At 42.1% G+C, this 26,668-nt stretch overlaps 2 protein-coding genes across 15 annotated transcripts in view; one reads left to right on the top strand and one right to left on the bottom strand.

Annotated features, from left to right (window-relative positions):
- The window catches only part of BMAL1 (basic helix-loop-helix ARNT like 1), a 104,156-nt gene extending 90,514 nt beyond the window's left edge, over positions 1-13,642 (top strand). For 9 of the 10 annotated variants that reach the window (XM_057552133.1, XM_057552131.1, XM_057552134.1 and 6 more), the window contains 7 exons: positions 741-847; positions 2,238-2,388; positions 3,198-3,286; positions 4,833-4,941; positions 7,880-7,973; positions 12,088-12,190; positions 12,950-13,641. In XM_057552133.1, coding sequence (XP_057408116.1) covers positions 741-847; positions 2,238-2,388; positions 3,198-3,286; positions 4,833-4,941; positions 7,880-7,973; positions 12,088-12,190; positions 12,950-13,110 — 814 coding nt within the window. In that variant the 3' untranslated portion in view covers positions 13,111-13,641. Of the gene's footprint in view, positions 1-740; positions 848-2,237; positions 2,389-3,197; positions 3,287-4,832; positions 4,942-7,879; positions 7,974-12,087; positions 12,191-12,949 lie in introns of all 10 variants that reach the window. The other variant, XM_028164681.2, reaches the window with a different exon arrangement.
- Positions 13,643-14,426: 784 nt separating this feature from the next.
- BTBD10 (BTB domain containing 10) overlaps positions 14,427-26,668 on the bottom strand; it is an 83,609-nt gene continuing 71,367 nt past the window's right edge. For 4 of the 5 annotated variants that reach the window (XM_057552140.1, XM_057552139.1, XM_057552135.1 and 1 more), the window contains 4 exons: positions 21,238-21,435; positions 19,362-19,466; positions 18,613-18,723; positions 14,427-15,538 (listed from right to left, as the gene is read on the bottom strand). In XM_057552140.1, the coding sequence (XP_057408123.1) occupies positions 15,228-15,538; positions 18,613-18,723; positions 19,362-19,466; positions 21,238-21,435 (725 nt within the window). In that variant the 3' untranslated portion in view covers positions 14,427-15,227. The remainder of the gene's footprint in view (positions 15,539-18,612; positions 18,724-19,361; positions 19,467-21,237; positions 21,436-26,668) is intronic. The other variant, XM_057552136.1, reaches the window with a different exon arrangement.

Raw genomic sequence — 26,668 nt, 5'->3', positions numbered from 1 at the left:
CTGCAGTACAGCAAAGTGAATCAGTTATACATATACATATATCCACTCTTTTTTAGATTCTATTCTCACATAGGTAGAGGAACATTTCTATCTTCCCAGAAAGTTCTGCTGGACAACACTGATCTAGTCCAGTCTCATTTTTTATGGTGGTTGAACTGAGGCTCAGCCTGAAGCCTGGCCTTCTCCAGAATTCACAACTCATTGGCAGTGGACCTGGGCTAAGAACCCAGATGTCCCCAAATTTCCACTGTTCTCTGCTGCCTCCTTAAGAGTATTCACAGGGTAGTAATTTTTCTGGCTATTAGATACAGTCACTAAATACTGGAAAAGGAGGCAGCCACCTCTCAAGGTCCTTGTGGGCCCTGCTGCTGGAGCTTCTGGTGTTTGGTCATCCTGGTAAAAAGCAGCCGGTAAATTGGAGAAGCTTTGCCCTGGAGTTTAGAGTTCTACCACATTTTTATCTAATACAGTTACTACTTCTAAACCTCCTAAAATTTGATATCTTGTGCTAACAGCCCCTTTGAAAGGATTCTTTGCTTTCTTTCCCTCTGTTTTTATAGCCCTGATTAAAGTCAGTTTCATGAGAAAAAAACCAAAAAGCAAAACCCATGTAATAAGCCCTCTGAACCCACCCAGCTTTGACCGTGTTTTCACTGGCTGTAGCAGGATTCAGCCGGTGCAGACATGCTGTTAATTGTCTGAATGGCTTTTTCTTTTTTTTAAAAAAAATTCCCTTTTAGGGCAACAGCTATTTTGGCATATTTACCACAAGAACTTCTAGGCACCTCATGTTATGAATATTTTCACCAAGATGACATAGGACATCTCGCAGAATGTCATAGGCAAGGTAAGCTGGGCTGTATGACAGGTCTTAAGTTTAAAGTGCCCCCCTGCTTCTAGACTAGTCCACGTGACCTCACAGAGAAGTTTGCCTCTGTGACGTGGGAGTCACCCAGCCCAGGAGTCTTCAGGCCAAGACATCCGTGAGGAGGGGAGGCTACTGCAGCCCCATCCAGCCCCTTACAGATAACCCCCACCCCATTGCATTGCAGATTCCTATACTTGGGCCAGGGCAATTTCCGGAAGGCATCTCTTGTTCAGAGGATTTATCTGGCCCCTATAAAGATTTCGTATGGCCCAAACAGATCTGATTCTTTTCCGCAAAACGCTGCATTGCCTCCTACGTTTCCCTCTTGATTAATGTCATGGCCAAATATGTAGCCTCCTGAGATGAAAACCAACATCGACTCCCTCCTTTACTTTTTCCTCCATCAGAACTGTTCATTCACCTCAGACATGCATTTCCAAAGAGGCCCCTTTCTGCCACCTCCACTGCCAAGACCCTGGTTCAGCCCATGTACCCACCTGATAGTTGTGATGGACTCCTAACAGGCCTCCCACTCGCTTCTGTCCCCAGTCCGTCTTCCATCACTATCCCATTTATGCTCTGATAGATCGAGCCTGATAATGTCACATCCGTGCTTAAAACCGCTCCTGTCTTTAGACTCAAGCCCAATCACCCTTGACAGGCGTTCAAAAGACCCTCCGCCTTCTGGCCCTGACCCACCTCCCCAGCTTTACCCCCGCCCCCATCTCTGCCTGCAGAGGCCTTGTGCTCCAGCCACACTGACCATCTCTCCATTCCCTGCCCTACCAGGCCCTGCCACTCCTCGGGCAGTGCTGGGTTCTTCCCTCCCTCCCCTTGGCAAACTTGTATTCTTCCCTCAAGACTCTGACCTCCTCTGCCTCTCCTGAGGGCAGGAGTCACATCCTGTCTCCTCTTTTACCTCCAGTGCCTGGCACATGAAAGATGCTCATTACGTGTTTGTTACATGAAAGAATGAGGTTTCCATAGGTGAGTGACCTCTCTGAATCCAGATGTCCTAAAAATGCTGTACTGCCTTCAGGCTTTGTGATCGGGAAATAACATGGGCCCTTTGGACAGTGCCTTCTCGTTGTGTGGTGTTTACTTCATAGCTGATTCCAGTTAGATGTCTAGAATGCAGTCAGTTATTCCCAGAGCCTTCATTTCATACACTCTGAAGAACAGTGACAGGTTCACAACTGAATTGGAAGGCTCAGAGTCAGACCCTCAGAAACAACCTATTCTCTGAAGTGCCAGCTCCGTGGCTGATTAAAGAGGGATGGCCTTGGAGCCGGCGTGCACTTCGGATTTGGTTAGTTCAATGCATTTGTCTGAGGAAACAATAATGCTCATGGTCTCTTTGTATTTTCAGTTTTACAGACAAGAGAAAAGATTACAACTAATTGCTATAAGTTTAAAATCAAAGATGGTTCTTTCATCACACTACGGAGTCGGTGGTTCAGTTTCATGAACCCTTGGACCAAGGAAGTAGAATACATTGTCTCCACTAACACCGTTGTTTTGTAAGTGTTTTTCGTATGTCAGAAGCTCCCTTGCTTCACAGGGAAATGCCTTGGGCCCCTTGCCTGGGAAAAGGGGGTACAGGTGACAGCCAGTATTGCATCCTTTACTGCCGTCTTGCTGATATCCTGTGAAGCCTCGGGACTGGCAGAAGCCAAAAGGGGGTTAATGAGGGATGAGCTTCAGCACTCATACCTCTGAGGCCCCGGCTGGTGGAGTTGCTGCAGGAGACAGCAGCGTTTCCTACCCGGCAAAGCAGTCAGCCTTTGAGTTCCGCAGGCCTGGCATCCACTGGTATCACTATGGAGGGAAGGCTTGGTCATCTTTGAAAGGCTCCCCAGCCCATACTGGCTTCGGCTGAGGAGGGCCGAGGATCTGCGCCCACCGGGCTGGCGGCCTGAGCCCCGGCAGCTGGGACGCCTCCTCAAAGGCTGCCACCTGCTGGGTGAGCAGGGAAGGGGAGGCCCTCCTCTTTGGCCTGCTCCCCACATCTCCTTCCCCATGAGGTCCAAACCCCCCACCTGTAGGCGGAGCCGATCGGGGGGCTGGGGCCGGCAGTGGGCTGCTGCAGCCGCCGCCTCCGCTGGACCGCGCCCCACCTGCACTGGGAAGGCCAGGCAGGCAGGGAGGCCAGGGGCCGGGGTGCCGTCCATCGTGTCCTCAGACAGTGAGGAGACCTATGAGCCGCTCAGACACTTCATTTTGTGGCCTGTCCAGGTCCAGAGTGGACACCGGACACCTGGCCAAGGTGAAAGGTGCACAGTTCTGAGCAGGCCTGACTCACGTTTCCTTGTTGCTGGGATGTTCACAGAGCCAACGTCCTGGAAGGCGGGGAGCCGAGCTTCCCTCAGCCCACAGCATCCCCCCGCAGCATGGACGGCACGCTGCCCTCTGGAGAAGGTAACTATGTGCCGCCGGGGCGCCCGGGCTTGCCCCTGAGAAGCTGCTTGTGGCCACCATCCCCGAGCCCCCGGTATTTGGGGTCCCCGGCCACCATCTTCTGTGGAACAAGGGAGGCCTCGCGGGGATGATCACTAAGGACGCTGTCATCTCGCTTTCTCTGTTGAGCCTGGAATGCCGGGAACTTGTCTGTGCCTTTGCTGAGGCTGCCTGGACCCTGGAAGCCTTGACATGGCAGCTCCTGCTGCCTGTGCTCTCCTCCCGCTGGGCCGCCGGTGGCTGCGATGCGAAGCGCTCTCGGTGATGGCCGCCGGGATCCCGTGGTGGGAGAGGGTGTCTGTCAGCGCCGGGGTGTGCTGTTCCCGCGGGGCCGTCCCCCGGCTCGGCCTTGGCCGCTGCTCTCCGCACCTGACTCCTCCTCCCTCAGGCCTCTGCTTGCATGGCTTCAGCCCCTGCCTCTGCATCGGTGAATCCTACCTCCGGTTTCACTCCTGAGCTCCAGATCCGCCTTTCCAGCGGCCTCCTGGGCGAAGCCACCTGGAGTCCCACAGGCACCTATAACTCAGCACATCCAGATGGGTTCTCTGCACACACCCTCACCCCTAGTCTGGTCGGTTAAGCCAGAAACTGTTACTCCTACCTCTCCCATTATATCAAAACACACACTCCTGTCCCTTCTGTGTTTACACCTCTCCAGCCCCACTGTTGCTACCTCACCCTCCCCATCTGTTGCTTGGCTTACTGCAGATAACTTCCCAACTCTAGTCTCCCTGCCCTCCTCTGCGCCCGCGTCCTCCACTGCAGTTCCTTCTCCACACGGTGAACTTGTGTTTTATGTGTCAAGCACTTTGGTGCTCCTTGTCCCCTGTGGATACTGTTCAAATCTGTTAGTGTGGCATCCAAGGCCCTTCATGGTCTGACTGGTACCTGCCTCTCAGTTTCATCTGTCACTCCTCCATCATCATTTGTAATGAGTTTCTTGGTGTAGTCTCCCAAGTTGTGTCCTGCCTCAGTGCTCTTGCATACACTGGTCGGTGTGCCTGGAATGCTTTCCCCTCCTTACCTCTTTGCCAACCTACTTTATGCTCTTCTCTCAAGACTCGACTCAGAGTTAATTTCTTCCAGGAGGTTGCACCTGGCCCTGCATGAGTTGGGTGCCTCTTGCTGACCTGTCAAACTTACCGCAGTTTGTTCCAGCCATTGTTTATCTTGTGTGTCTCCCCATTAGACTGTGAGCTCCTTGAGGGCAACGATGCGGACCTATCTCTGTGACTCTGGTGTGCAGCCCAGTGGCTTTTGGCCAGCGTATGTTGAGTGCATGAGGAATTAGAAGCTTTAATATCGACATCTCTGATCCTGGAAGGAAACTTGAGCTTTTCCCTGCGGAATGCCTTTTCCTGACAAGCTGTGGCTCTCATGTCCCTCAGGGCACAACCCTAAGCTTGAACTTCAAGTGGATCATGGGATGAAGTGGATTTAATTTAACACATAATAGCATTTCTCCCTCGGCTTTCCCCTTTCCCACTCTCAGATTCCTCTGTTGTAGGTGGCCCAAAGAGGACCCACCCCACTGTTCCAGGGATTCCAGGGGGAACCAGGGCTGGGGCAGGAAAAATAGGTCGAATGATTGCTGAGGAAATCATGGAAATCCACAGGCAAGTAACACCTAGTTCCCTTAAACCAGTGTTCTCAACCCCCAGGGCACTTTGCCCCCCAAGGGATGTTTTGTTGATGTCTGGAGACATCTTTGGTTGTCACAACTGAGTGGGAGGTTGTTGCTAAACATCCAGTGGATAGAGACCAGGGAGGCTGCTTGCTAAACATTCTACAGTCACAGGACAGCCCTCCCAAGCCCTGGCCCCTAAGGAAGAATTTTTCAGTCCAAAATGTCAGTAGTGTCGAGACTGAGAAATCCTGCCTTTAAATAAAGAAGCTAAACCCAAACAGGCCAGAGCTAAATGGAACTCTGGGAGGCTCAACTTTCTTATTACTTTGTATATGACCCAAGGAGCTTCCCAGTGGATAGATGAACACTAACATTACAGGACTGCAGGAGCAGAGCCGAGAACTGCCATGATCTGGGCCTTAACGAAACATTAGCTTCTTCCAGTCAAAAAGTTGCCTAGGATTAGTAATAGAGACCAAGCAAATCAGCTAGTAATAGAAGCTCCCTTGGGCGGAACTTCTTTTCCATATGAAAGAGAAGAAGCTCTGAAGCAGTTTATCTGGGTTGAGTCCTAGGCCTCTGCTTAGGAGATTCATGTAACTTCTTGCACTCTGTTGACTTAAGCCATAAAAGGGAGGCAATATCTATCTCCCCGAAATTGCCCTAGGATTGTGAGAGAACTCAGGAAAGTTCCAAAAACTGACATGTAGTGAGTGTTCAAAAATTGTTAATTAAATCTAAGTCTTTAAGAATAGTCATTGAGAGGGAAGCAGTAATTGTAAGTCCATTTGAATTTGGGCGATAGGGTGGTAACCAGGTCCTTAGGCGTACATACTTAATGGAACATAATCATAGGATCCCTGCTGCCACTGGCTTGATTCTCTCAGGAGAACTGGAGGCCGGCCTTGTTTTCTAATTGGCCACAGGGGGGCTCTTATCCCAGTGGGATTCCAGAAGAGCACAGCCCTGTTCCAGCCCTTCAGGAATGATGGATGTGGCTGTTTGAATCTACCTCAGGAAGGAGGTGTGGGTGCAGTGTGCACTGGTAGTCTGGTGCTGATCAGTCCTGGCATACCCTGTGCCTTGCTCGAGACCATCCAAGGACAGTATAAAACAGTCCTTGAACGCAAAGGTCTTACGATCTTTGCGAAGCCTATTTTCTTTACGATAAAAGAAAAAAGGGAGAGTGCATGGGCTGAAGCAAGCAAGGGAGGACGGGTTTGAACTTGGCCTTAGCTGGGTTTTGTGATGAATGTGGGTGTTCCTTCTAGAAAAGACAGGCACACGCTGGAATGGGCATGTGAGTGGTGTATTCAGGACACAAAAAGCAGGCCATCTACCTCGCAGCCTCTTTGTAGAAAGGAACCACAGAGCTGTGATGGGAGATTGCTAAGAATTCTAAGAAATGATGTTGAACAGTTGAGACTGGACGAAAATTGGAAGACCCTGTGCATTGTAGGATGCTGAGCAGGTGTTCAAAGTGGTGTGTTAATGCGCGTCGTGGAGGTTGGGAACTTCCCTGGCGGTCCAGTGGTGACGACTCCGCGCTTCCAGTGCAGGGGGTGTGGGTTCGATCGCTGGTTGGGGAACTAAGATGCCACATGCCGTGGGGCACAGCCAAAAAAAAAAAAAAAACCCAAAAAACAAAAACAAAAAATAAGCATTGTGGAAGTTGGATTGGAATAGGAAGAGATGAAGGTAAGCATGCTTCACAATCCAGGAATGAGGCCCACCTTACAGTGATAGTAGTGTCCAAAAGAGAAATCAGTAATTTAAGGATTAGATATTGAAAATGAAATAGGTAACTACGAAAAGGCAATTCTAAGATAGGGAAGCTGGGGAAACAGTGGTTCCATTGATGTAGGTAGGGAAAAGTGGGAGACATTCAACAATTGTTCAGTAAGCAATTAGTAGTCATCTGTGTGGGTGAAGAACACCTGGTATATAGTTGTATCCCGCCTTTCAGAAGATTATGATCCAGGGGGGAGAGAGAGAGAGAGAGAGCGCTTGTTTACTCAGAAATTACAGAATTAGGCAGTACAGGCCAAGAGCCAAGACTGCTGGGCAGTGGAGGGGTCCCTGGGAGACCCAGAAGCTGCAATCATCCATGTAGGTGCTAAGAGCCTGGTGGTCACGCAGCTGCCATTCAAGTTTCCCTAAACTCTAGCTGTGGTGCCAGGTCATGGCTTCCTTTGCTGAGGTCCTTCAGCTTGACAAGAGTTTATGTGGATTTACAGCTCTAAGTCTTTTCCTCTGTAAACCTACTATGCTGAGAAATAAGCTAGCTGAGGAGGGCTTGGACCCATTTTTCATCACCTGTTGCCTTAGAAGATGACAATGACGACTACTGCAAGGCCACTTTCTAGGTGGGGCTGAAACCACCCCAGCACCCTCCATTTCCTGAGTAGTCGCTAGCTAAGCAGTGTTTGTAGGGTAGAGAATAAGTCTTTTGCGGTGGATTCTAGTTCATTGTATCAGAGATAGAATGCCACCAACTGAGATCTGGATTCTGTGAGCAAATGAAACTGGTCAGCTCCTTGAAATTCACAAACCTGAAATCCAAACCCTAATCCAAGGGCTTTGTCAGTGAGAAGCTTGCCTCCAGGATCTGTGTTCTAGATCAGGTGCCTATGGGATAAATCCAGCTTATCACCTATAAATAAAGTTTTATTGGAACACAGCTATATCCATTCACTTGCATATCATCTATGGCTGCTTTCAAGCTACAGCGGCAGAGTTCAGTAGTTGTGACAGAGACCCTATGGCCTACAGAGCCTAAAATAATCACTCTCTAGCCCTTTACAGAAAGCTTGCCAATCCCTATTCTAGATCTTCATCCTCCTTCTCACCCCCATCCCTCAGGAAAACACACACACCCCACTGAAAAAAGGAAAGGCAATGTAACTAACTCCTCTTCTCTCTGACAGGATAAGAGGGTCGTCGCCTTCCAGCTGTGACTCCAGCCCATTGAACATCACAAGTACGCCTCCCCCTGATGCCTCTTCTCCAGGAGGCAAGAAGGTAGGGCTGATGGCTTTTAGACGAAGGCCCTTCTTCATCCAGAGAGCTCTTGCCCAAGTTCTGAAATACTGGAAGTGGGAGTATATAACTGTGGTTGCTGAAAGAAGGAGGGCCCTTTTTTCCTCCTTGAAGTAAATGCATCTGTGTTAGGTGAGGTACAGAGCATACCAGTGGAGCCAGGGAGCCTTGCTGACATTGTTAGAGGATTTATCCCATGTGAGTGGGGGAAGGCAGAAAGAGATCTTTCTAAGGACTGGGGAGCCATCAGTCCATTGTATAGAGGGAGGAATTCAAGAGCTCCCGTGAGGGAAGGGTTAGTGAGTACCTAAAACTATCTAGTTCTCTGCCGGGAGTTTTCAAGGGAGAAAATATCGTTAGTGCCTAGTGCAGGTCCTGGAAACAGTGATACCACCAGCAGTCCTTTGGAAGGCAAGTCATGCCTTTGCAGTTGCAGAATACTTAGGGATCTGCTTGGGTTTCCTATGATGGGATAGCATTGAGTACAAGTAGTTTATCAGTCGCCAGCCCTCATGAAGAACTGGCCAGAAGACTATATTATAAATAGTCTTAGAAACCAATAATCTGTTTTCATCTTTAGTGCTGATGAGAGAATTTACAAGCCTAGGCCAATGTTAATTGTAAATCATAAATCTATTTATAGTATCTGATGTTAACATAGGTTAGGATGCTGCAAAGGCCAGCATCTTGAGACATAAAGTCTTCCTTCCCCTATCTCCCAAGACATGTACACAGAGAAAGAATATTAGTAATTTACATAGGGCACAAACTGTATCAAAAGCAGGACATGGGTCTTCAAAACTGGGCTCCTCAGAGACTCAGGTTACCAGGAGCTGTGGTGCTGCCAGGTAGGATTGGGGCGAGGGGCAGGTGATGAGGAAGACAAGGTAGGAAGACTCCTGCTTCTTCCAGGGCAGCTTTACTTCTGATACATGAATCTTCTGTAAAAGTGTTGATTTGAAAAAAGGTTTTACTTCCCCCTAAAAGGTTTGAAAGCCAATAAATTAACGGGTAAGAGCACAGTTGGAAGACAGACCTGGGTTTGAAGCCTAGCCTTGCCATGTGCTGGCTATGTGGCCCTATACAATTTTTTAAGCCTTAGATTTCTCTATAATGCAGCTAATATAGGTTAGGGCAGCCAGCATCTTTGCACATGAAGTCCTATTATGAAAGTATATATGTGAAAGTGGCTGGCCTTTGGTAATGACTCAGAAGATAGTACTGACAGATGAAGTCTGGGCTGGGCACACGCCTCCCCCTGCTCGCAGGCTGAGCTCTTAGCTCTGTTCTGTTACACCGCTAGGTCCTTCCTTCCTACTGGATCCACCGTCTCCTTAGCATGGTATCCTCTTCTTTGTGTCTCAATTCAACTTTTAGGCATTTGATTTCCTGGTATTACCAAGAATCCCACTACTCTATTTTGGAAGGTCATCACTCCAGTTCAGTGCTTAAATATTACTCAGGGAACTTTCATATACAATCTCTCATCTTATCCTCACAACCTCATAGGTGACAAAATCCAGGCTACCAAATGTTACATGACTAGCCCAGAATTTAATAAGTATGGCCCCAAACTAAATTCAGGTCTCTTGACTTCTGATTCTTTTCACACCAACAAATGCCAGAGATCTAAAAGTATACTCTGCATCACAAAGCCCCAAGTATTTTTGAGGCATTTTTGGAAAATGTTTCCTTTTCTTTGGGCTTATAAAAGTGGGTCTGAGAAGAAATTCTGAATGTATTCTGAGTCATCAGCAGCAGGACCTTATAAGAAAGGCATCTAAACAAGATGGAGTTAAAAATGACAGCATTAAATAGTGTACCAAAGCCACAAAAGTAAAGGTGGCCCCAGGCTTCCAACCCTTCCCAGTCACTTTCAAAATTGGCAGGTCTGAAAATGAGCCATTTAGCCTGCCAGTTGTTTTAATTAGGGTCAAGCTAAATACAATAAAAAGAGGAGGTTTAGTGAGCCTCATAGGTTCCAGGAGAGTCTGGACATCCAGAGGTTCCAAGGCAGGGTAACATAAAGCAGCAGTTCCCTAAACGTCATCTGTTGTCTTTTGGTGGGGTTAGGGAGGGGGCATCTTTTCAGGGGTCTGCATGGTCAAAAGTATTTTCATAATAATGCTAAACAGTTTTTTCTCACTGTGTTGATATGTGAACTGATAGTGAAAAAGCAATGTTGGGTAAGACTGCTGGTGCTTTTACAAAAATCAAGCCTGTGGCACCAAACTGTACTGACAGTCACTGTATGTCACTACCGTATACTCACAATAATAAATTTAAAAGCCAGCTTCATTTAAGAATGTCCTTAATAAAGCAGTAAAATAATTTTATAAAATCCTTGAGTAAATCTTTTAAAACTGTTACAAAATGGGAAGTGTGCATAAAGCACTTGTGCTGCACACAAAGTATGATGGTTGTCTCAAGGAAAAGCACTTGTGCGACTATTTAAGTTATAAACCGAACCCAATCACCTTTTTCATAGGAAACCATTTTTACTGTCGCAAACTATGATTTTTCAGACTTGGGTATTTAGTGTACATTTTCTTGAAAATGAATGAACCTGCGACTTCAAAGAAAACAACTGACAGTGATAAAATTTTAGCTTTCAAGCAAAAATTAGAATTTTGGGGAAAACTTGTATCTGCTACTTTGAGCTTGACTGCTTCCCAAAACAAGATATTTCTGATATAGGTAATATTAACAATGGTGATGTTTTAATGTTGTACAATGAAGTGTGTCAACATTTGGAAGATCTGTGTAACTCAGTGAACCAGTATTTTCCAAATGACTGATGTAAGATATTTCAAAATCATGCAAAGGTAAAAAAGATCCATCCTAATTTCCAAGATATACCAATGGATTTCAACATAACAGAGTATCAAAATTTCATTGATATGGTTTCAAACTCCACATTGCAACTAATCTTTAAGAAACTTCCACTTGCTGAGTTTTGATGTAATATCAAAGAAAGAATACCATGATTATTTGAAAAGGCTATTAAAATACACCTCCCTTTTCCAACTGGCTATCTATGAGAGGCCAGATTTCCTTCAGATATGTATTTCAAACAACATACCTAAACAGACTGAATGGAGAAGCAAATGAGAATCCAGTTAAATTCTCTTAAGCCAGATATTCGATTTGCAAAAAATGTAAAATGACACTTCTAACTTTTCGTTATTTTTGAAAATAGTTCTTTTTCATTAAAATGCTATTCATGTTAATGTGTAATAGTTTTATTATACTTTTTAATGTATTAGCTTTAACTTCACATATAGTAAATATTGATAAATGTATAAACAAAAGTTCTTTGGAGTCCTCAATAATTTTTAGAGTGTAAAGTCTTTTTGAGAGTCTCTTCAAAAAGTTGAATTGCGGAGATAAGGTTGTAATGCCATCTACTGGCAGGGCCTGAAATCACTGCCTCTCCTGAAATCCCAGCTGCTACCAAACTGTTTCCTCACCTACATCCAAATACTTCTCAAAAGGTGCTTTTCTATGAGACTCAGTCATGGGGGGCCGGGGGGGGGGAGTTGGGGGAGACAAAGTTCTGCTACTGAGGAGTGGTAATAATACTTCTCAGTAGCCTCTCTTAAGAACTTAAACCAGTGGTTACTAATGGCACCTGTGGTATAACTAGTGATGATTTATTCTAGTGTTTTGCTGTTCATTTGCGACTCCTCAGAGCTGAGTCTCTTCACAGTGTAACAGCCCTTTATTTCTTCAGCAACATCTGTTGCCGTAAGAAGTTTTCCTCCCTTACAGGGGACCTGCCCAGCTGGGCTCACTGATGTTTAGTCCTTGGCCTTAAAGAAACATGTGAACGCTCTAAGGATTTTATTCAGCCTTTAAATTGCCTGTGTGGGCTGAATCCAATAAAGAGAGAAGAATAGTTTGGGGGAGAGGATTTTTCCTTACTGTGACCATTCCTAAGAGTCTCTGATGTGAAATCATCCGATAAGAAACTGAAGCCATCTGAAGCTTTTTCTCCCCACCTTCCTCTTTTCAACATGCTTCATCTTCTTGGTGACACTGCATAAAATACTGATTGAAACTGCTGATGATGTGAAAACTTCACTTTTGTTTGCAGATTTTAAATGGAGGGACTCCAGACATTCCTTCCAGTGGCCTACTACCAGGGCAGGCTCAGGAGAACCCAGGTTATCCATATTCTGATAGCTCTTCTATTCTTGGTAAGTAGCATTATTTATTCATTTCCAATGCAAAGAGCTTGCAAAAAAACATGTGGCATAAAGTCAGTTTTAAGAACTGAACTGGAAAAACAAACCAGTTCTAGGTAAACTTGATAAGAATAAAGTAAAGGTTTAAAATTTGTTTAAATCTTTACTTCAAAGTTGAGTTTAATGGTTGGGTTCTCACTGGGGTCCAGGTTTGTCCCTGGAACTCAAGAGGAGGCTACAGCGGCCTGGACACAGGCTTTCTCCCAATGTGCGGAACATAATCTCTTCGGAGGGAGAGCCGATGCAGGTTCAGATAAAGCCTAAAAGGGTCATCAGGAAGCACTTCAGAGGGTATTAAAAGTCATTACGCCAATGAAGAGTTTGCTTCTCCCACCCCACCCATCTTTTTCTCTACTTAGCTTTCTAGATCTTTTTTTCCCTAATCTCTATCTTCCTATTTTTTTCCTTCTGTAGTAATTCCCTCCTTATAACTGGTTATATCAGAATATTAAAATGAGGTCAACTCATACTTGATACTCTTCATTGAATTTTAAGTACTTCTTAAAAAGTTGGGTCTTCCCTCTGAAAAACACCAATGATGTTAAAAAAAAAAAAAAAATATGGCAACACACCCCCAAAAAGCAGCCTCTCTCATCCTTCTCACCCTACTGTTAAGTATAATGTTCTTATTAAAAGTGTGCTTAGGAACCGCTTACTAAAGTTAAACATGCTTTGGTATTATCACTGACCAGTCTTTATCTCTTTGCACAGGTGAGAACCCTCACATAGGCATAGATATGATAGAGAACGATCAAGGCTCAAGCAGTCCCAGTAATGATGAAGCAGCAATGGCTGTCATAATGAGCCTCTTGGAAGCAGATGCTGGGCTCGGTGGTCCTGTTGACTTTAGCGACTTGCCATGGCCGCTGTAAACAAACAAACACTACATGTTGCTTTGGCGACAGCTACAGTATCAAAGTGCATTACTGATGGAGTTATACAGTCTGTGAAGCTTACTGGATAAGGAGAGGAGAACAGCTTTTATGTACTGTCTTCATAAAAGCCATCTCAGAGCCATTGATACAAGTCAATCTTACTATGTGTAACTTCAGACAAAGTGGAACTAAGCCTGCTCCAGTGTTTCCTCATCATTGATTATTGGGCTAGCTGTGGATAGCTTGCATTAATTGTATATTTTGGATTCTGTTTGTGTTGAATTTTTTAATCATTGTGCACAGAAGCATCATTGGTAGCTTTTATATGCAGATGGTCATTTCAGATGTATGGTGTTTTTACACTACAAAGAAGTTCCCCATGTGGATATTTCTTATACTAATTGTATCATAAAACCGTTTATTCTTCCTTGTAAGAAAGAATCCTTTACTATAAATATGGGTTAAAGTATAATGTATTAGTTAAATATTTTTAATAAATGTTTCCCTTGTTCTATAAATATTGTTCACATTTCAAATAATTAGAAAAATCCTACAGGGAAAAAAATGCCACAGGGCTGGATCATCGATTTTCCATGGTGGGTGTTTAAGGACGAGCCACACCAAAAGCATTTACAGTGCTCTTCTGGCCTTCATAACAATTCTAGGGCATACATAATTTCCCTGTGTTACTAGTTTAGCTGTACTGTATTTTCGCTATACTGTAATTTTAGTTTCTGTGAGAACAAAGAAAGATGTTACTGCTTAAACACAAACTGCAAATCCTCTGGAATTACAAAATCAAGATGACTGATTAGATAGAAGAGACTGGCTTCTCTACAACAACGCCTCTACTACTCACAGCTGTATGGCTTCAAACAGTAAGTAAGTGACCCTGGACCCAAAGCACCTAAATACTTCTGATGTCTTCGTGAATTGGGCCACAGAATATTAAAAAAACAAAACATAAACCAAAAACATTTTCGTGAACAATTTGCTAGGCAGAACATCACAGTATAATGGAGAAAACACTGAACTGGTGTCAGAATTTGGCTCTGAAACTTAAGGTTACTGTAGGACCTAGTAAAGGTATTTCATCCTTCATATCAGGTTGGGCTAGAAAATGAAAATACTGCCTTTTCAATGTTTTGGATTTATAGTTTATAATTAGTGGGGAATATAAGTGCCTCATCACACATATACCAAACTGGAGTTCCTTGAGCTACCTGGTTTCTAGTTATACTGACACCAAGACAGGATATCTGCTAATTATGAGATGGAAAATCTGGTCAAGGTGGTTATAAAGATCAGAAACATTAAAACAATGGAATTTTATTTTGATGAAAAACGAGTTTACAATCATTTAGTAAATGAAGAGCAAACACTTCATCTTCCTATACCATAACTCAAAAAAAAATCGTTAGTAAATAAATATCTGGACAGATTAAGGGTAAGGCAGACTGGATAATAAACCACCTGACGTTCACACTCCCTGCATGTGACTCACTTGAAAAGGATGAAAACGGCACTGAAGATAACTGATAAGATACGGGCATTGAATCTCATCCTAATCATTCAAATAAGCCCAATGATACTCATTTTTTGCTCATCATGGGCAGCAAACTATACACATTTCACTGAAGGAATACTTTGATAGAAGCACTTATTTAAATTATATTGTGCATCACAACTATAAAAATGGCTTGAACAGTTCCACTTGACCACCATATATAAAGTGCAACTATATAATATTCTACATTTTATCTGGGGTGTGATGAATATCAACCTAGACTGAAAGTACCCCAGCTGCCAATTTCTGCCACTTCTGAAAAGATCTAGATGTGTGAAAAAGGACTGTCCCCCCAATACCAAGAACCAATTTCACAAACCTACTGGTAAACAAATACATTTATATAACTGGAACCTCAAGATGCTAGAGTTGTACTCATTTAAAAAACCATTCAGCTACCTTTGGTCTTTAAAAAAGTCTACACTGCAATATCCTAAACATTGTTCTGTGCATCTCACAGTGCAGAGAGTGGCCTTGCAGTGCAGGATGAGGAGAGTGCAGCGTCACTGCAAAGAGTAGCATGCTATGGTTTCAAGCAACATCACCATCACAGCATCGGATTCTGTGCGTCAGGATCGAGGTCATTGTTGCTAGAAGGGGGATGGATAGGGAGAATATCCAGCTCATCCACTTGAGGAGTTGGGTGCATGACTACCAGCTGGTCCTGGGGAATGTCAGCTGCAGCTGCTGCAAGGTTGGTGATAGATTTACTCTTTACACACTGGAAGTCTACATGCCGACTCTTTCCTTCTTCCTTCTCCCAAGACATTCGAATAAAGGGTCTTTGGACATAGTTGTAAATCACTTCTGGGCGGCCCCCAGGCCTTTTCTTTACTTTTTCTTTGTAGGTTGGATAACCTGAAGGAGAGAGAGGTTTTAAAAACTGAGGATACGCGTGCACCCATGTATGCACACCCACATGGGTCCCCACATTCCTCACCCAATTTAACCTAAAGACAGTTACTGTAGTTCTTGAACAAACAAACAAAGAAAGGAATTCAATATTCTATCCCCTTGGTCATTAGTTCAACAGCAAGAAACTGAAATCCTACTGATGTAATTCACAAAACCTCCCACCATCCACCAACTACCAGAATAACATTCGGAAAGCATGGAGGGGCTGGGTCCCTAATACAATGGTACGTAATCTAGTGCATCATGGGCTCTAGTTGTATATCCTTAATATCCCTGAACCCTTCCCTTCGCAGGATTATCTGGCCTCAAGGCCTGCAATTTACTGCAGTATTAGCCTTCTACTTTCTTTAAACCTAAATCTCATCTTCATATTTTTCTGGGTTTTTTCTTTCCTTTTTACTGTTAAGTGACAAGGAGCCGTAGAGCACCAGCTTCGCTAATTCCAGGTACTTCTGCACCTAGGTCAGCAAAGCCAATATTTTAACCCCTATATCATTTAAATGCTACTGCTCTCAACAACCAGGCAGTTCATTCAGATTGCCAATGGACAAACTGCCAATGGCCAAAGCAGCTGTGGACAAAAAAAAACGTTGCCTGACATGTCAGTGAACAAGGATGTTGCGGCCACCAAGCCATCAGCCGCTGCAGCCACCCCCACCCAAGGATGCTCCTGAGGGGATTCAGGATGGAGGAAACAGGATACTGGCCCTAGACGGTTAAGATGTGTATCAAAGGAATACTTGCAACAAGTCCAGACTCCTGCATCTCCCCAAACAGAGAGGCGCTAAGATCATTAACTTGAGATGTCTGTTTTTTGTGATTAGCAGTAATCTTTTCATATTTTTTTTTTTCCAGCAAAAACTCCTATATATCCTGGCTCTTCCCTTACCTCTTTGGAACAGTTTCTCAGAGCTGTCTGAGAGGCTGTATCCCAGGCTATAGTCCTCAGTAAGGCCACCAAATAAAACATAATTCTGAACATTTAGGTTGTGCATTTTTTTCAGGCGACACAGCTTTCCCTAATTAATTATATCTTCCTCCTCTTAGATCATAATCACTGAAGAGTAACAACTGGTAACAACCATCCTGGTTTCGGAAAAATTTCAGTCATTTACTAGTAAGGCAATTTCTCTAAAGACATACTTTCCTTAGATGCTATCAAAAGTCCCTTCTCTCCTTCCCACTAGCATGAATTGCTAAGTTCAGACCAAGTACTGGCAAACATTTTCTGTAAAGGGCCAGATGGTAAATATTTCAGGCTTGTAGGCCATATGGTCTCTATCACACCCACTCAACTATGCCACTGTAAAGTGAAATCAGCCACAGACAATACATAAATTAATGAGCATGTCTATGTTCCAATAAAACTTGATTTATAAAAAACAGGTAATGGGCTGGATTTGGCCCACAGGCCACAGTTAGACCAGAGTTAGAATCAGAAAAAAATACAAAGGCCTCACATAGTAGGGACTCAGTTAAGGATTCTTGCATAGGAGGATGTTATGTAGGCATCATTGGTAGCTAGTATACTTAGCCGCATGTGGAGTGTGTATGGGGTTGAGGTGAGGGGGCAACAGGGGCAAAGGACTAAATATCTTCTAAGGACCTTCTGTAGAATGTCTTCTTCGTTTCATACTTCTACTCAATTACCAGCTGAAGGGCAGCAGTAGAGATCAGAAAGGTTTCTACCTCTATTATTCCCTTGTCCTTGATTGCTTTTGGACTATTAAAAGTCTTTAAAATTCCCACCTCATTGTATTCCACTCTGTCCTCCACACAGAATCACCACTCTAACACAAGTGTAATCGTATTACATCCTTGCTTTAAAACTACCAATGATGCCCTCATGCTTAAAGAGGAAGGTCCATACTCCTCAGCACAGTATATAAGGCTTTTTTTTTTCTACAATCTAGCTCCAACCCACTTGTCATCAGGCTTCAGATCAAATAACTGCTTCCCTGCCTGCTCATCTCAAGTAGCTCCCTCCAGTTACCTTCTCTTTAGCTCTGAAAGGAAACAGCGAAATCCCATCGTTTGCAAAATGACAGAAGAGGGGACATACTGGTGAAGCTAATGTGTCCTCTTTTTTAAGCCCAAAGTTTCCTCCCCTTCCCATTCTTCCCTATATGTCTCAGCAGCCCATTACTGTGATCTCCAACAGCTTATCTGGTCATTGATCCGAACACCCCAATCTTCGTTATCACCATCACAAACACAGAAATTACTATGTGCTAGGCCCTATTTTAACTCATTCTGTCCTCACAATAACCCTATAAAGTACTTATTAATGCTCCCATTTTAGATGAGGAAACGAAGGCAAAGAGAAGTAAAGTGCCTTGGCCAAGGTCATACAGCTGTTAAATCACAGACTCTGAACACAAGCAGTCTTCACCCTTTACTAGGGTATGCCAAGGAAGATGTTTTGTTTTTAGTAAGGACACTTTAAAATAAAAGAAGCATCTGACAAAAATTCATTTAAATCATAAAGTAAAAAGCAATCTAAAAAGTATGCATTTAAGTAAGATGAAGTACATTTGCAATTCAATTTAATTTGAAAATAAGCTATTATACTTTAAGACACTAGTAAGCTACTAGCACTGTTTTTATATGAATTTTCAGAAAGTACTAGATTTTAATTCTGTTGAGCTTTGATCACGATCACTACTAGGCAAAGAGTCCTGTCAGTCTTACGGGAATACACACACATGCGTGCCAAACACACTACATGGGCTTAGCCAAAAATGCATTAAGTCGGGTGATGGCAGAAAAGACAAATTCACATCTCTATATTGCTAGGGAATCTTATGGAATGAATAATAATTTCTAATGGCCTTCTATTTATCATCTCAGATAAAGGAAGCTGATTTTTGTTATTTATATGTCTACTGCATGAGCATTCAGTAATCATTTGTCTGAATTTTTCTCAAAATATTCAAACTATATTCCCAATGGGATCCAGCTGTTTAACCTTGCTTTTTTCAAAAGAAACTTAATAGAAAATAGTGAAAATGTCTTACCTTCTATTCCCAATCTAATCTTCTTAAGACCCCTCTCCTTCAAAACTGATTTGGCCACATCTCTGTTTTCAATGTACTTGAAAAATCTATATAATTTTGTGCTATAAATAACTGGAAACAAAGAGACAAAAATATTTTCTTATTAAAATCAAAGTACTTGGAGATGACTCAAGTTTATCTTGATCATCAAAGGGGCCTGACAACCCTAAAAGCCCAAATAATGGATGCAGTGATGCCAAAGGATGACTAGCCAACATGACAGGACAATTCAGTACAGTTAATACATAAGCAAATGTCTACATAAGTTGAAACAAGAAAAGCTTTAATAACCAATAAGATAACCCAATCCATAGGAAGAATCTCCTTCTGAAAGATATATCATATACAAACTTATTGGAATGGGATCTGCCCCAATTTCTTCAAATAAAGAGAACCAAAAAAAGGTATCAATATCACATGATTATCAAGCAGGCAAAGTAAAGGACTTTGCTATGATGCCTACAAGGCCTCATCTGGAAGGGAAAAAACTGCCTTGTCAGAAAGTACAAAATGGATACATCTTGCATTTCATGGATTGAGCAACTATTAATAACTCCCCCAAAACAAAGACCCACCCCACAAACTGTTTTCCATTCAGGCGAACAGTCCCATTTAATATTGATGTTAAAAATGGCAGATTCGAGCATGTTCTGCCTCGGTTAGTCTGTTTAGAGCAAACTGGCTTTGCAAAGGACAGACATTCCACTGACAACATGTTGAGTCTTCCAAATGTGCTGGGCACTTCAGGGAGTTAGACTGATGGACCTTCCTCGCCTTCTCTCTTTCAGGTGGAGTTATCTCCCTTAAAAGGTGAACTGCAAAGGTTTTTGCAAAAAAAGAAAAACACACTCACAAACCAAACATGCTGGTTTAAGAGCCAATAAAAGGAAAAAACGTAAACAGAAGCTACTCATGGGGTAAATTTGTGATTATTACTATATTCTTAAGACTACTGATATTATTTTTAAGATAAAGATTTTTTGACATCTCAGAATGGGTGGTGTTATAATGTCACATTTAGGAAAATCAGGCTGAAGAGACTATCTCATCTCTGTCTCTTCAAATGTATCTTCTTCACCTTGGAACATCTTGGCACAAAATGAAACATATTTAGACAAATTGAGTAAAAATGTTTCCAGTCCTTTTAAGCTTCAATGTTTAAGGTAAGAAACAAAAAACAAACCAAAAAACATTGAAATGAAAAGCTCAATAACTAAAAAGGAAAAGCCAGGTCTATTATTATTCCTGTATCACTATAATGTCATTTCTGTGCTCTACAGCTGGCTCTACTCTCTTGGAGTCAAACTTTTTGAAAAGTAAAAGTTTGTTCATTCCTTTTTCTACACAGAAAATGATTTAGTGTATTTCTTCTGATTTTTGGTAACTTTTTATTTTTCCTGTGCTTTGTTCAACTTTTTATTCCACATATTATTATAGAAAACCATTGTCAGCAAAGAGCCTAGGAATGAGGAAATAGTAACATTTTATTATTCTAACTGTCCACAGAAGAGTCAGAATAGTCGTTCAAAGTGTATCATGCAAAGGAAATGTCTCAATGTAAATTCTGAAAAGTGCTACGATAACTTAATCTAATGAAAATCTTTAGAATTAAAATAAAAAAGAATACCACTTAGTCTGCTTTGTTTTATTTTTAGAAAAGGGTAAGTAAAATGGAAAAATCAGAGCTTAAAGGGCTCCAACTTTTTACTTAAACCCTAATCCTTACCAACACAGACTGGAGGACAGAACAAGATGTTGGGCTATTTTACCTAGCTCCTCAAATCATTCTTTTAACTCTTTTTCTCAACCTATGAAGCTGTTCAAAAATACAAGATTGGGTTCACCATAAAAACAAAACAAAACAAAACCAATATGAGATAAATTTTCTAACAGAAAAAAAAAAATCAAAAGGTTCTAATCAGAAAAAGTTTGGAAGCACAGTAAGAAAAAAGTTAGTCACTGCTGCTCAAGATGTGCTGTTTTGGTCAGAAATACCTAAAGTTCCACAAAGCTTTCGGAAGGGTCACTGTATCCTCCAGGAACACTTATGATATTAAAAAAGGAATGTCTTAGAACTTAAAGTCATCTTTGCAATCACTGAGTTGAAGCTTCTCATTTTTATATACAAATAGAAATTCATCTAAAAAAAAAAAACACTTGTTTTTTATTATCTACTATTCCAGGATCTACTTCTCTTGGATGCTTCTAAATGCAAAGAAAAAACCATTAAGATCCAGATACTCAACAAAAAGCAAACCATTTCTGTGCATGACACGGGCGGGTACACTTTTTCTGTAAAGGGCCAGATAGTAAACACTTTGGGCTTTGCTAGCCATGCGGTCTTCATTCCAACTGCTCCACTCTGCCATTGTAGCGCATAAGCAGCCACAGACAATACATATAACTTTGTTTATAAAAACAGACAAAAGGCTGGATTTGGCCCACAGGCTGTAGTTTGCCAACTCCTGGTGTAAGTAAGAGTTCAACATACTTTCTTTATAAAAACTGTTCTTTGATCAATATTGTAAAAGATAAAGAGAAAATCTGTGATGATTTAAGAGAGAGAAAATATGCCACAGGACTTACTTTGTGAATATTCTTCTCCCATCTGTGGTGGATATTCTTCATCCCAATCAACCACATCATCGTCTGTAAGCACCACTATGTGGCATTCGCGTTCCCCACTCTGGGCACTAGCTACCATGAGAGGCAGAATCATTTCTTCCAGGTAAAATTCGAACTGTCTACGAGCACCATCATTTGATAACTCATGCATTAGGGCACCTGAAATAAAAGCCACAAAAATATCTTCGTTTTGGGGGTAACTGATAAGTAAAAGAAGAGCAGAAACAACAAACAAACAAAACAGCAGAGTAGTTCAGCATCTACTTTGGGATCCTGTAGACAATATAGTGGTTATTCTTTAGTCAACAAAACTTTGCCCAGGCAGAGTTCTTATGGAACTGTAGAATCTTACAGCAAGAAGGGCCAATTAAAGCCATCCAACACAAGCCCCTTCATTTTACACATCATGAAGCAATCTGCCTAAGGTTACAAAACTAATTTGCACAATCAGAATTAAATCTACTCTCCAGGGTATTTTTTACTATATCATTTTGTCTTCCATCAATCAATGTATGCAGTTATATCTTAAAGTATATCCTAAGGGTATTTTTTCAGATTATCCATACGAAATAAAATAGCCCCCATATTCCATCTCCCACATTTTCTTTCTCAGAAAATTATTTACAAACAACACTGATATTACTGTGTAGGAAGAGGAGTGAAATGAAAAGGGTCAACTGGCTTTGGGATAAGGATGGTAAAAGGTCAAGCAAAATATAGCACGGTACACAGGAATTACATTGCTTACGTGACCCTAGAATTGAGAGGAATGAAAGATGCACTTCACTTGATCCTTCTTAAGAGGCATAATGAACAGCTTTAACTTTCCAAATACATAGTCACAAACTCACCTGCACTGACCTAATCATTTTTATTTTATTCCTATTTCAATGGCAATGTCTTATCTCTTATCTAAGGCTCTATCATCTCAGGAACTACTGGGAGTGAGAGAAGACACTAAAACTCAAATCTGTAGTCTCCCAAATTAGAGCTTTTTCTCCCCCTACAACAGGTTGTCTAATTATATAATAACTATTAATATAATAAATGATATTAATAACTATTAATAACTATTAATATAATAAATGATTAAATAATTAACTATAATATTATGATTTAGCCATGTCTCTCTCTAGGCTGGCTACTTCCATTATGATTTTTTAAATTCCCTTTAAAGTCAAACTCCTATATATATATAAACACATTCTCTTTCCCCTAACCTCTGAACCAATTCCAATCTGACTTCCACATTCACTACTCAAAAGAGCCCTCGACATATAGTCTCCAAATGACCTCCAGATTGTTAAAGACAATGAACATCTTTTTAAAAAACTTTTACTGAAGTATAGTTGATTTACAATGTTGTGTTAATTTCTGCTATACAGCAAAGTGATTCAGTTATACATATATATATTCTTTTTCATATTCTTTTCCATTATAGTTTATCACAGGATATTGAATATAGTTCCCTGTGTTATACAGTAGGACCTTTTTGTTTATCCATCCTATATATAATAGTTTGTATCTGCTAGTTCCAAACTCCCAATCCTTCCCTCCCCCATGCCCCTCTCCCTTGGCAACCACAAGTCTGTTCTCTATGTCTGTGAGTCTGTTTCTGTTTTGTAGATATGTTCATTTGTGTCATATTTTAGATTCCACAAATAAGTGATATCATACAGTATTAGTCTTTCTCTTTCTGACTTACTTCACTTACTATGATAATCTCTAGGTCCATCCATATTGCTGCAAAGGGCATTATTTCATTCTTTTTTATGGCTGAGTAATATTCCTGTGTGTGTGTGCGTGCGCGCATGCACACACACACACATACATACACACATGCACACCACATCTTCTTTGTCCATTCATCTGTTGATAGACAACATTTAGGTAGTTTCCATGTCTTGGCTATTGTAAATAGTGCTGCTATGAACATAGGGGTGCATGTAACTTTTCAAATTAGTTTTGTCTGGGTATATGCCCAGGAGTGGGATTGCTGGATCATATGGCAACTCTATTTTCAGTTTTTTAAGGAACCTCCATACTGTTTTCCATAGTGGCTGCACCAATTTACATTCCCACCAACAGTGTAAGAGGGTTCCCTTTTCTCCACACCCTCTCCAGCATTTATTATTTGTAGACTTTTTAATGATGGCCATTCTGACAGGTGTGAGGTGGTACCTCTAGCTTTGATTTGCATTTCTCTAATAATTAGCAATGCTGAGCATCTTTTCACATGCCCACTGGCCATCTGTATGTCTTCTTTGAAGAAATGTCCATCTAGGTCTTCTGCCTGACAATCAACAACTTGTAATCATGATCTCATCTGACCTCTGGATGGAATGTCTTACAGGGACCACCCCTCCTTAAACACTCTCATCCCTAAGATGTGATACCACCATCCTGGGTTTTCTTTCTCCTCTCTGGCTATTCTTCTTCAGTCACCTTTGTCAACGTTTTCTCCTCCAGCCTGTCATTGAGTATTGTTACTTCTTAGGGAAGTTCTAAGTTCTGTTTTTCTCTCACCTTATGCTGACAATTCTCAAATTTATTCTACTAATTCTGCCTTCTATATTCTAGATGCATTATATTCAACTGCCTCCTGAAAATCTCCACTCGGATGCCCCCTCACCGGCACCTCAAACTCAGTATACTCCAAATTGAACTTAATCATTTCTGTCTCTCTCTCTCTGCAGTGTTTTCCAAATCAGTAAATGGCATCGCCATCCACTCAAGTTCTCAGAATCATCTCAGAAGAGTGCTAGTCATATAATAGGCTCTTAAATATTTGTAGAATAAATGAATGAATATTTGATTCCTTTTTCATCTCTTAATTCACTCATTCCCCAAGACCTAACAAGTCCACCTCTTAAATACATCTTGAATTGTGTCATCTCCTCTCTGGAAGATGCTATTTTCCAGAGACAGCTGCAAAATCTCTTATACCACATGCTTTTCTGCAATGTGACTTTGATATCTCCTCCCAGCAGGAGAAGTCCAATTCCTCTCTCCTTCAATTTAGGCTGGTTGTACTGACTTGCTTGTAACCAGGGGAGCACAGCAGAGGTGAGGGGAAGATGACTTGTGGTTCTGCCTTGGTCTTGGGAATGCGTGCTCTACAGATGCTTCCTCTCTGAACCCAGTCTCCAGGCCTGGAGAAGCCCAAGCCGCATGAAGAGGTTACGAGGAGCTACTCTGTCTGACAGTCTCCACTGAACCCAGCCTTTGAGTTGTCCCACTTCAGGTGCAGACATGTGAGTGAAGAAGCCTTCAGCCTTTTCAGTCACCTCATCCTTTCAATTCTTCACAAGATGAGGCCACAGACATTGTGAAGCAGACATAAGCTATCTCTGTTGTACCTTGTCTGAATTCTTGGCCCACAAAATAAGAATAATCACACTTTATGCTACTAAGTTTGGAATGGTCTGTGACAGAACAACAGTTACAACCAAAACACAGTCTAGCCCCACTGCACCCCCCGCAGTCCAAGTCATCAGTAACTCTAACCCAAACTACCGTAGAACCCATCAGCTGCCTCTGCCCCTGTGTAATTCATTTCCCCCACCGCAGCCAAACAAATCTAAATAGGTGTCTCTAGTTTAAACCTTTTATGGCTTGTACTATCCTTAGAATAAAAGTCCCAAATCCTCAACTTGGTCCTTAAGCCTGTTATGTGAAAAAGGAGGTTACAGATCAATGTGCACAGTCCTTTAAATTTTTTTTCTTTAAATGCTATCCATATAGTGATGACTCCCGCATATAAACAGCCCACACTTCTCTCTTTAGACATGTATACCCAATGCCCTACCCAGCATTTCTACTTGAAGGTCTAATAGGTATTTCAAACTTAACATGTCCGAAATCAAGCTTTTAAATTTCTGCTCCCATGAAGTCTCCCCCCATCTCAATTAATGGCAACTCCACACTTCCAGGTAAAGTCCTTTTCTCTCTTTCCCACCTCATATTCAATCAGCAAGCAAATCCTTACAACTCTACCATCCAATATATCCAGAATTTGATCACTTCTCACTGCTTCCACCCTGATTTAAGCCACCATCAATCTCTTATTTGAATTATGATAATAGCTTCCTAATTACCTCTTTGTGTGTATCTTAATTCCCCTTGCAGTCCATTTCCAACCCAATAGCCAACAGTGATTCTTTTAAAGCATACGTCAGATCCGGAATACAGCACTGCATGAGTCTACATTGAACTCTGTGTGAACAGTGCGCCCATGAAATGGTAAAACATGGCAGCCTTACAGATCATATCACTTCTCTGTTCAAAACCCTCCAATGGCTTATCTCACTCAGAGTATAAGCCAAAAGATAAAGGCCCTACATGACCTCGCTCCCCTGGACCTCATCTCCTACTACTGACACCCTCACTCACTCCACTCCAACTATACTAGCCTCTGCTGCTCTCAAACATGCCAGGCAAACTGCTTCAACATTTGCTCTCACTGTTAACCTCTGCTTGGAATTTACTTCAATTTTCCTCTGCAATGACGGCCTCTCGTATTACTTTGTCCCTTCCTTACTTTTTTCTCCCTCCTCAGCACATATCACTATCTAACATACCATATGTTATTTGTTCATATGTTACCTGTTTACCTTGTCTATTGTCTATCTCCCCCAAAAGAGTATAAGTTCCATTAGAACAGGAAGTTTTGCCTGGTTTGTTCCTGCTGCATCCCCAGAACTTAGCACAGTGCTTAGTACAGAACGTACAGTTAATAAACATTTATTTAGTTAATAAATTTTGTTTTCTCCCTACTTCTCTGGCCTTATATCTCACCACTCACACTCTACCTCCTCCACTGTAGCCACGTTTCCCTTCTTTCAGTGCCTTAAGCATGTCATATTCCTTCCAACTTGAGAGCCTCTGCAAATACCATTTCTGCTGCCTGGAGAGCTTCTCACTCTCTTTTCCATTCCCTTAGGTCTCAGCTTTAATGTCACTGACTCAGATAATGATCCTCCAGAGCCCCTTTACCATACACTTGTCACAGCATCTCATTTCTTCACTGCATTTTCACAGCTTTTCATTACTTGTTGAATGCCTGTCTTCCCCACTAGACTGTAAACTCCATAAATGCAGGGACAATGTCTGTCTTGTTCATCACTATATGTACGATATGCATGGAACTCATTAAAAGCCTGATTAAGAAGGAAAAAAAATTATACAAGTTAAATAGTAAACTAGAAATACGTAACTGGTAGGTAGGAATTAGAGATGAATAGCTGAAGGGACTTCCCTGGTGGCACAGTGGTTAAGAATCCGCCTGCCAATGCAGGGGACACGGGTTCAAGCCCTGGTCTGGGAAGATCCCACATGCCGCAGAGCAACTAAGCCCATGCGCCATAGCTACTGAGCCTGAGCTCTAGAGCCT

Source organism: Balaenoptera acutorostrata, chromosome 9 (genome assembly GCF_949987535.1).
Source record: "Balaenoptera acutorostrata chromosome 9, mBalAcu1.1, whole genome shotgun sequence".
Classification (NCBI taxonomy): Eukaryota; Metazoa; Chordata; class Mammalia; order Artiodactyla; family Balaenopteridae; genus Balaenoptera; species Balaenoptera acutorostrata.
This window is presented reverse-complemented; position numbering and strand designations above follow the sequence as displayed.